This window comes from Lutzomyia longipalpis, chromosome 1 (genome assembly GCF_024334085.1).
Source record: "Lutzomyia longipalpis isolate SR_M1_2022 chromosome 1, ASM2433408v1".
Lineage (NCBI taxonomy): Eukaryota > Metazoa > Arthropoda > Insecta > Diptera > Psychodidae > Lutzomyia > Lutzomyia longipalpis.
In genome coordinates, this window is record NC_074707.1 from 7,781,768 (window position 1) to 7,792,736 (window position 10,969).

The 10,969-nt window shown below is 34.6% G+C and overlaps 1 protein-coding gene across 1 annotated transcript; it reads right to left on the reverse strand.

The window, feature by feature from the left end:
- Nucleotides 1-2,614: 2,614 nt before the first annotated feature.
- Nucleotides 2,615-7,201, reverse strand: LOC129786748 (catenin alpha). Its single transcript, XM_055821947.1, has 6 exons — nt 6,835-7,201; nt 4,746-6,554; nt 4,608-4,675; nt 4,111-4,533; nt 3,894-4,010; nt 2,615-3,548 (listed from the first exon to the last, which is right to left on the reverse strand). Exons 1-6 carry the CDS (start codon nt 6,977-6,979, stop codon nt 3,384-3,386), a joined length of 2,727 nt encoding a protein of 908 aa, XP_055677922.1. The 5' UTR covers nt 6,980-7,201; the 3' UTR covers nt 2,615-3,383.
- Between the last annotated feature and the right edge of the window lie 3,768 nt (nt 7,202-10,969).

Below are 10,969 nucleotides of genomic sequence, written 5' to 3' on the forward strand. Positions count from 1 at the left end.
GGAAAGGCACCCAAAAGTACTCAGGTCAAATACGTCTCGGCACCCTCCTTGGTGCCCTCATCTACATTGTCCGCACTTACCTGGTCATGTGAGTTTGAGGCCAAGTAAATTATAGGAGGGTGACAAAGCTCCCAGGGTAACTCGACTGCGGCAGATTTTGTGGTAAATTAACCGATTTTAATCTCTCTTTTACTATAAAAACTTAATTTGTTTTGTTTGTTTGACCCCAAATATATAAATTCATTAAGCTCATACCTCTCGTTGTTGCTACGGCTGATTTAATCTATCTCACTCCCAAAATGCATAAAAGAAATCTCAGAAGAATCTCCTTTTCTTCTTTTACCAACACTCTTTCTCCGAAAAGGCGCCTCGTCTCGGAAGAAGTCAATTGGTGGGAATTTTGCATGTTAGCAAAAGCAAAGTTTAGGTAAAAGAAAAAAAAAGACGTCTCAGGTTCTCAGGGCAGACGAAGTGATCAGACGGATCAGACACTGTTGAGACATCATTCACATGGCATAACATCAATCATGGGCAATACACTACAATAAATTTTACATAAACGATATACTTTGCCTCCCGCTCGATATCGCGTCATCATATTTAAATAAAATAAAGTAAACAGAAGCGATATAAAATCATTTAACAAGGTCACTCCAACACCAATGATAAGCTACCATGCCCACAATGCAAACATATCCAATTGGTCGAGTGATACATATAAAATAAAATTTATTGCGCAGTCTGAAACGCCAAAAATTAACAAAAAAGAATTGCGAAGAAATGAGAAGCTTGGGGTAGCTCCCCTGAAATGTTCTGCAATCTTTCATTTTCATTGCAAGTATGGGAGGGATTTTATTTAGAAAAAAATCTAAATGAAAGAACACGGAACTTTTTATTATATCAACACAGAAAGGTAAGTTATCTACATAAAGCTTCTTGAGATTAAAAAATTGATTGCAATAAAAAAAACTTGTATTTTATCAACCAAAATACTTAAAAACTACCTCCTGAAAATAACTCTTGATCTTGATTAAGTGAACGTAGTGAACGTAAGTGAACCACATTCAGAAGATAATCAATGGGAATCATGCTCAATGCTGATAATTTTTTTTTTTACAATCAAATCTGATTGAATGAATTGAATTATTTTTGGTTCTTTAAATTATAACTCAAAATTTAAATTAAATATTGAAATTAAAACATTTTATGATCAAAAAAAAATTTTTTTAATATTGACGAGGATTATTAACAGATTTGAAAGAATTTATTAACCCGAATGCATTCATAATGCTTGACTACGAAAAATCAATTTTTGATCAAATTCTTTAGAATCCGGTGTAAGAAGCTCTGAAACTGTTCTCAAAACTACATAAATTCAATCAATTTATCTATTCGACAAAAAAGTAAAATTTACCAACAATCTGAGTTGATGCCCTATTTTTTTTTTTTAACCCATTTACGACCTATAAAAATATATCGCTAGTTTAAATTTATAAAAAAAATCTTTCGATTTCATTAGTTAGTTTATGAGAAAATTAAAAATAATATGAAACAGATTGAAAATTAACTGCAATCTGTGCTGGACTTTTACCCAAGAAAAGGTTAATGATGGGGCTTAACCATTAAAACCTTAATTTATATTTTGATAGACGAAGAAAGTAATGTGGGTATGAATGATCCGGCTCTTTATGTGATGCAAACTTAGAGTAGGGTCAAAATAATATTATGCCTATCTCAGACTAAAGCCTAGTCTCGTCACTGTGACCCGAACGAAAATTAAAAGTTTTTAATTTTGTCTCTTCAATTGAGACTCTACCAAGAAAATAATTGAAAAAAGTTTATATTAGGGCGCAAGGTAAGACATTAAACGGAAATGGAATACGTCTATACCAAAATTGGTTTCTGTAACCTTCTGAAAACTTTTAAATAAAACAGACAAAAATTTTGTCTGAAAAAGGTTGTTAATTCTAACTCTAACTTCTGACTCTTAAACTTATAAATCATACACGTTTCTGAAAAAAAAAATTAAAATTCTTTATAAAAATTCTTATAACTCACGCCAATTCACGATTTTTTAAAAATATTTTTAAAAATTTTTATTTAAACTTAAAATTTTAGAGACTTACCTGTGCAGAACAGTTTTTACTAAACCTTAAAATTAATTTTTTCCAACACTTCTTATTAATTTTTCCGGCTACTGGACGTTCTTTTTGGACATCCCTGTGGTACAAAAAAGATCAACAAATCAGAAGAATTGTTTTTTTTTTCATACCCTTTTAATAGAATTAATGTTTAATAAATAAAATTTAATAAGTTTCTGATAGATTCATTTTTATTTGAGAAAAAAAAATTTTTATAGAGATGAAATTTTAAAATCAGAAAGATGAAAAACCCCGCCCTATTGTCGCTGAAAAGAATACAATAACATCATTTGATTTGCATTTACCGCAAAATCTAATGTTTTCGAGTCTTTGTCCGATAAAAGCTAATTTATAGACGATTTCCCTTATCAAGATGATGAAAAAAACGAAATGTCAATTTATCAATTGTGACGTCACCGTCATTTCTTGGAAAAGGTACCGAATTGAGCAATGTAGAAAGTAGATAAAAAACGTTTTACTTGAGAGTTTTCCCACTATATATTTATTGAAAAAAAAATCTTCAATACTTTGAAACACAGACAGAGAAAAGCTTCACAAATTCGTCAACTTTTCTCATATTACATTCATCGTTTTTTCTTCCTTAATCCTTCCATTAAAAATTACTTTTTTCATGTGTAGAACTTTTATTTATTTATTTTTAATTTTATTTATTCACCTTCTAAAGTCTAAAATATATTTTATTGTATAATAATAATGATCCATCTTCCATGTCATTTCTATGCTTCAATATCTTTTCTATTTTATTCTTTATTTTTATGTCGATAGATTTTTTTCTATTTATTTTAGGAGATATTTTCTTTTATTTTATTTATTGGGAAAAAATGGTGGTTAAAGTTGCATTTTAAGCTTAATTTTTTTTCTCTCTCTTTTCCGAATATTCTAATCGATAGTTTTTTCTTGATTTATAAACTACAATTTACCTAAATTTAAAATTTATTCACCGATTTTTCGTGCGTTTTGAAAAGGTTTTTCTTTTTTTTTTTAAATAGAAAAAAAAGAAAATATATTCGATTGTGCCTTGAAATAATATGGGAATAGAAATATAAATTGCCTCTAATACTGTTTTCTTAAATAACTTTCTTATAAATAGTGAAAAAAAATAATTAAAAAATATCTTTCTGTGTAAACTTTCAGTACACGAAAATAATAAAAAATAAAAAGTTTTTTTTGTGTAAAAAAAATAGAGAAACGAAATGCAAAAAAATGCTTGGAAGGGGGCGTTTAAAGAGCATCGGCGGGGCTCTGGAATTCAGAGAGGGCATGAATTGGATTCTGAACCTTCTTCTGTGATCCCTTCCGGACTTTTGCGCGCACCTCCTCGGGCTTCTCTGGGCGCACAAGGGGCTTCTTCTCGGGCGCCTTCATCTTCCACACCACAATCGGAGACTGCAGGAAAAGATTTTTCTTTTAGAAACTCTTCTTTTTATGAAAAAATTTCTTTTTAAGAAAATACTTCAAAATCTTTTTTTTTTTTTGGACTAAACATTCACTTCTTTTTTTTTTTTTTAATTTCAATTACTTACGGCATTCTATTTTGCAAAAATAAATATCCACACAATCATTATTCCGACACACACATTCCGGAGTATTTTGTTTTTATTCACAAAGCGAAAGCATTCAGGAAGTGATCAAAAGAATATTATTTCTTTCCTCCCCATCGTCATGCGCGTGTTTGGCAATCAAAAGAGATGCAAAATAAAAGGAAAATGAGATTTTTATCCCAATACTCACCGCAACTGTTCCCTGACGTGTGTACTTTGTAGATGCCACGTAGGAGTACTTAACGGTGAGGACGACGGCATTCATGAGATTCTTTGCTGCCTGGATCAGGGATGTTGCACTGTCAAGCTGTTAAAACAAATAAAAAGTTTTATTTCGTTATAAAATTTAAATTGCAGACCCGGAAAAAGCGGAAAAACTTTAAATTCAATCCCCAAACTCTACTCACTCCGGAAACAATCAATTCTCCACTGATATTCTGCACATCCGCCTTCACTTTGGATGTAATCTGAATCTGATGGCAGTACAGTGAAATTCTCTGTAGATAAGCCAAAAGATCTTTCTTCGTGGAGCTCTCTGGGCATTGCTCTGCAATCTCCCGTGTTAACTTATCGAGCTTTGTTCCTGCTTCACTGATCTTCTTGGCTGCATTAATGACATCCATTGTGGTCTTTAACGGACCACGACCACGTGTAAAGTCCGTCATTTCCATCATAATCATGCACATATGCTTAGCCAGGAAGATAATGTCATTCCCAGTGTCATCCCATTTGGCCACTTCTGAATCAAATGTCAACTTCTCACGACGGAAGAGCTCCACTTGCTGAGCAATCTTTTGCTTATCCTCCTCATTCATCTTCCTCATTGCTTCCTAAAATGTTCCAACAAATTCTTCTTTAGTTTTTTGGCTCACTTTTTGCTTGGTTCAAAGTTTCCTCAACTTACCCTAGCTGTGGTGATTCCACTAATGTCCGGATACTCATCAACAGTTCCTTCGCCAGTATGGGCGCTTGCTGGAAGGAGAAAAAAACAAGCAACAATGAATTTCCTGCACAAAAAATCATTTTTTGCCATTTAACTCACATCGACTGCGCGTCTCAAGTGTCATATCCTCAACGGGTTCAAACTCCGTGTCTGTGTCCAAATCCTCTGAGCTTCTATTCATCAGTACAGCACGACGAATCTCACGGACCCCGTCGTAGACAAGACGAGATGCATCAATGAAATCATTCTCATCCACATCCTTTTGCGAATTGGATTCCAATGCATCGCATGCAACGTTGACGCGTTGAGCAAATTTCGACATCACCTGCTCCCGGAGAACTTTAACGGCTTCCAGGACACGTTTGGTGTACACGCATGGTTCGTAGTTATCCATTTCAGCTTCAACAACATTGCAAACACGCACAGAACGTCCCTGAATGGCTCCAGCTGTAATCCGGAGGTCTTTAGCATAGCCCTCCTGCAGTGCCAGAACGCACTTATTGACATCTTCGAGGATGTGATTCTCAGAGACAGCCAGGAAGTCATCAATTGTGGTGATGTCATCCACAGCTTCCGTGAGGATGCGAACTTGATTCTCCCAAGCCATACGATAGGCTTCCATGTTCTCCTGAGCAACCTTGCTGCTGGGACGTGCCGTGAGGATGAGAGCTGCATTGATGACCTGTGGGCAGAGTTTGTCAATCTGCACAGCAGCATAGCGTACCATCTTCACGCCATCCTCATTGTTAGACATGCTGCATACAAGATTGGCAACTTCAACGAGCTTTTCAGCGTGCTTCTTAAACACTTCTGCCTTCTCGCGCACACGCTTCTCATTTGCCGCCTTGGCTGCCTCAATGAGATCCAAGAGAGGCATATTTGTCTCCAGGAAGCTGTCAGAGACATGATCAACCACCGCTTTGCGCAATTGACGACGTAAATCGCGTGTCTTGCGGCACATCTGTCCAATAGCGCGTTCAAGAGCTGGAGTTTGTTCCTTCTTCCCCACATTGGACATGTATTCCGAGAGTAGATCCTGCAGTGCTTGACGTACGGCATTGCATTCAGCCACAATGCGTTCACGTCGTTCATCACGTGTACAGTCAGCATCGGCCATCAGGGCAGCAGCACTGATAATCTCCTCGAGACGCTTCTCAAGGAATGGCCGGGAACGCATCTCATTGTAGGCCAGTGGATCGATAATGATGCCATCGTCAAAGTCATCGAGAGCAGCTGCAAGTTCACCACCTCCGGAGAACATATCCGACCCATCGGTTGTCTTCCCTTCAGCCACATTGCTGATGGTTTCAACGGCTTTGCAGACCTGCTTGAAGACTTCATCGCGATTCACCTTGGCCAAATCCAGCTCCGGATGACGTACGTAGACCTTTGAGGCCGTGAGGAGCATCGTTGAGTGCTTCTTCAGGACAGCACGTGCAGCTGCCAAATCATCACGCAGCTGTGGATCCTTCAGTTCTTGCTGACGCTTAGCTGCCTTCTTAATCAGTTCATTGGCATGATTGCCAAATTGACGCATATTGTTGAGCAATTCATCCTGACTGCTGGCCGTCTGAAGCTTATCGAGATCCCCTTCGACCACGCGAAGGCTCTTCAGCAAGCAGTACACATCCACCATGTCAGCCAGGACAAGGAGATGTGTCACGGCGGAAAGGAGATTTCTCGCTGCACGAATCATATTTCCACGCTTGAGGCTGCTGCAGGGATCCTCGGAGAATTCCCTGGCGGCAATACTCATTGAGGAGCCTGTTTTGCGAACTTCCTCCACGGCAGCCAGCATCTCGTGCGTAATATCAGGATTCTCATAAGCAATCTGCTCGCCACGTTCCACAAAGTTCTCCGTGGCCTTCTCCACAGCGGCTACAAGAGCGCTAGCACGCTTTGATTTGCCTAAATAGGAAATTTTAATCAAAAATTAATCTCTGTGTTAAAATTGCAAGAAATAAAATCAGGATATCCCAGGAAATTCCTTCCTGACCCGAAACATACTTCTTAAAATTCCAAGAAGGCCAGACATGTAGGCAAAACAACAGCTCAGGGTGATTCCGAATAAGAAAACATTCCTCATTTTCTCAGAACACCCGGAATGAGTCACCGTGTCTACCTGCCAAAGTCTTCTGCCTCTTGTAAGCTTTTTGAAAGGAAAAAAATTCCAATTAGCTTGCCTCACCTTTCTTCTTCTTGCTGGGCCCCTTGGTGCTCACGAGGGTGGTCACCTGCAGCACTAGCGGCTCCAGCGTCTTCTCCACAGACATCGTCCGGATCTCCAGGTTCTTTGGATCCCATTTCATTGCAATTGTGCCAAAGTCTGACATTTTTGTTTTGTCTCGCTGGGAGGATTTCTTCGCACTGCACTTTTCACTGGTTTCCCACGCAAAACTTCACCAAATTCCACTGAAAGCACTTACTGGAAATTGCTGTGGGTGTCTTTTCACAGGAAAAACTCAAGCAGATGCGGGAATTTTCCTATGAAAATTGCAAAAACATCGGAGAGGGGCGTCTTTCTTTCGCGAAAAAAATTACAATGACACAGAAGGCACGCTCCCACATTGATCGTCACTGTACAATTTCTTCTATAGCATTAGGGTGTCCCACAAAGTGCTTCTTTCTGTGGGAATTTCCACAATTTTCCAATTGGAAAATTTAAGAAAAAATTAAAGCTTACAAAATTGCATTCCTTAATTTTTTTATTTTGCGCCATCTTGAATTTTTAATTTCAACATAAAAGTTGAGTTTTCTTGGCTTCAACTGAACTAATTTTGATAAAATAAAATGAAAACGGATTCAAATTGAATAATTCAGAAATTAAAGAAAAACACATTTGATTTTAAAGGAATATAATAGTAAATTTATTATATTTAATATATTTAACGTTTTATACATTTTCTATAATTAATAAAAATTAACAATAGCGATAGAAAATGGAAGAGTATATTTTATGTTCTTTCCTTTTTTTCTCATTGTTTCATCAAAAAATATTCTTTTGTTCACATTTCTTTTATTTTTTTTTCATCATCATCAATTAATTAATTAAAAAAAATTAGAAAAAGAGACTACTAATGTATAAAAATAGATTATAAAGAATTAAACAATTATATTTTCACTTTTTTTTCTTCACGCAAACAAATTTTCATAATCCTCATTTTTTTGATTTTATAAATCTTCAATAATAAAAATTATAATAGAATTTTCCTAGAATATAGTGAATATTTCGTCAGTTTTTGATTTTTCATTCTTTCTAAATTAAATAATTTTTTTTCTTGTGTCTATTCTCAGTTTTTATTTTTCTTTTATTTTAATGCATGATTTTATATGGGATGTTTTTTGTTCTTCTTCTATTTATTTAAAATAATATATAAAATGTGTCATTTAAAAAAATGAATAGATTATTTAAAAAAAATGTAAATATTTATAATAAAGTGATCAGAATTATGTATGTATGGAGAAAAGGACACAATCGTCACGAGATGGAAGAGTAAAATGTGAATAAAATTATTTATCATTGCTCAAGAATTACAATTAGAACATTCTATACCACACAAAATGTTTCAGAGATTGATTTCTTAATTTTTTCTTTCTTTTTTCATTAATAATCAATACATAATAAAGAATAACTTAACAATAAAACTACAACAATTCTTTTTTTTTTCAATTTCCCCGCCCTCAATGCATATTAGAATCTTTTTTTCTTCTTTTTTTTCTTACGTAATCGCCAATAAGGAAAAGAAAGTCCTTGAATTGAACTTCCTTTCTCTTCTATTTACAAAGAAAAAAATAAAGTTTTTCCTTTTAAAATATTAATTCGAAAAATATTTAGTTTTTTTTCCCATCGAGACGAACAATGAAGCGTGTGTGTGTTTTGTGAAAAAGTCTTCAAGATTTGGCTTCTTTCTCTTATTACGGCATTTCCCATCCCACCTAATAAAATTCCTATCCTGTTTTTCTTTTTTTTTATTTGTTTTTTTAATACCAAAAATAAATTCCCTCTTCCCCAAAGAGGAAAAATCGAGTAGAAAAGAAATATATCATTTATACAAAAAAAATCGTTCTAAAATAGTAAATGCAGAGAAATGTTCAATAAAATTATTTTGTTTCACATCCTTTCACAATTTCTTTTTTTTTGACAATGCGGGAGAAGCAAAAAATAAAACTTTGATTGGTTATTCTCTTTTTTTAGTTAATCTCTTATTGCACTTGTATTGATTTTTTTGTTCTCTCAAAAAAAGTTCGTTTTCAGTTTTGATCTTTTAGAGCCTTCCAAAAAAATATTTTGAGGTTTTTCTTAAGAAAATCTACTGCGAAATTGTTTTTCATTTTAATTGTTAATAAATTAATTTTAAAATGTACTGGTAAGCTGACCAAGCTTACGGGAGCTGTGTTTCTTTCAGTGTACCAATTTTGTGAGAGCAAACCTAAACGCGAATTAATTTAAATACGCGCAAAGTCGGGAAAAGTTGAAAAGTCATACCCTAAGAAATGTTTGGAAAGCCATATCTCGAGAACGGATCCATAGATTTTCATAAATTTTTTTTTGTTTGAAAGGTCTTGAAGTCAGCTATAACATATCGAAAAATGAAAAAAATTTATGTCGCCATTTTCGAAAAATTCGAGTTCGAAATTTTCGAAAACTTTGTTTTCGATTTTAGCGCCTCTTGCGGTCATTTCTCGAAGTTGCAATGTTCTAGACATTTGTAGGGTTTCACGAAACCTTTCATTTGCGCTTGAGTTGATCAAGATCGGACTTGTAGAACCCGAGATATGACATGCCAACTTTGGAAGGCTATATCTCGAGAACGGATCCATAGATTTTCTTCATTTTCGGCATGAAGCTAGATAATATGGTCAGCTACAACATATCAAAAAATGAAAAAAATTTATGTCGCCGTTTTCGAGATATTCATCGAAAACTAATCGAAAATTTTGTTTTCGATTTTTGGCCCCCTAGCGGTCACTTTTGAAACTTCTGATGTTCTAGAGAGTTGTAGGGTTTGTTGAGATCTTTCATTTGACCCCGGGTTGATCAAAATCGGTCAAGCCGTTTTCGAGTTATGGTCGATTTTCGATGAAAAATTGTGGCGGCCATATTGACTAAACGGCTTGACCGATTTTCGAAAATGAGGTATCGTTGGAAAGGTCTTGATGGCCCCTACAACATATCAAAATTTCAGCCCTCTAGCTATAATAGCGGCTGAGATATAGTGAAAACAAAATTTTGAGGTTATTCAAAATGGCGGACGGAGGGGTGGGGGGGTGGATTTGACCTCATAATCGGATTTCTTCAGGTCGATATTTAAACTTTGCCGTTTACCGCAAGTCTCTATCTATCACCGTTCTCTTGCAATTTAAGTTTATGATCCGGCCGGACGGCCGGACGGACGGACGGCCGGACGGACGGCCGGCCGGAAAAAAATTTTTTTGGCGCATACGTTTTTTGGAATGTGGGGACCCTAATTCGTGCTCATCCCAAGTTTGAGCCCGATCTGACGACTTTCGATTTTGCTCGGTACACAAAAGCTGTGTCTGAAAGAAACACAGCTAAAAAACTAATAAATAATAAACATTTTTGACTTACAAATCATATTTTTTTTCCTTTCAATTTATTACAGCAAAATAGATTATTTCTTTGAAAAACAAATTAAAATATTTTTAATAAAAAGAAAACAATTTCGCCATAATTTTCCTTAATTAAATAAAAACTCTCCTTTATCAAAGTTTTTGTTGAAGGTTTTGATTGCTTTCTTGAAGAGAATATCCTCCGAATACTTTCTCATTTTTTTCTTGTTAATATTTTTATGTTTTTTGTGTTTACATCATACAAATATGTTTATGGTTTTGTTGTTATTTTTAAATTCATTCACTTTTCAGAAATACACATTTAGAAAAGAAGTTTTTTTTTTAAATCCATTTAGAGTCTCATCTATATAACAAGAACATTCTCAGGTTATTTATTGTTGCTGTTTTTTCTTCATTTTTTTTTTCATTTAATTTAATGTATAGAATACACAGTAATAAAATATGTGATTTTTATCTCCTTCTCTTGCAATTACCTCTTTCATTTCTCATTGTTCACGGATAAGTTTTTTTTTTATTAATTTATTCACAATATTTCTTTTCATTATTTTTTTTAATATTTATCTAAATATAGAGTGTGTGGGTTGTTTTTCTTCAGTTAAACAGAAAGAGACATTTATATTGTTTTTTTTTCCTTAATTATCTCATCTCATTATGTAATAGAGATAGAAATTCAATAAGGAGAATATATATAATAATAATAATATACAATCGTTTTCAATGTATATATCCTT

Coding starts and splice junctions, on each gene's coding strand:
- LOC129786748 (XM_055821947.1), bottom strand. CDS start 6,979: ATGTCAGACTTTGGCACAATTGCAATGAAATGGGATCCAAAGAACCTG. Junction 4,676..4,745: donor ACTTGAGACGCGCAGTCGAT/GTGAGTTAAATG, acceptor TTCTCCTTCCAG/CAAGCGCCCATACTGGCGAA. Junction 4,011..4,110: donor GAGAATTGATTGTTTCCGGA/GTGAGTAGAGTT, acceptor TTGTTTTAACAG/CTTGACAGTGCAACATCCCT.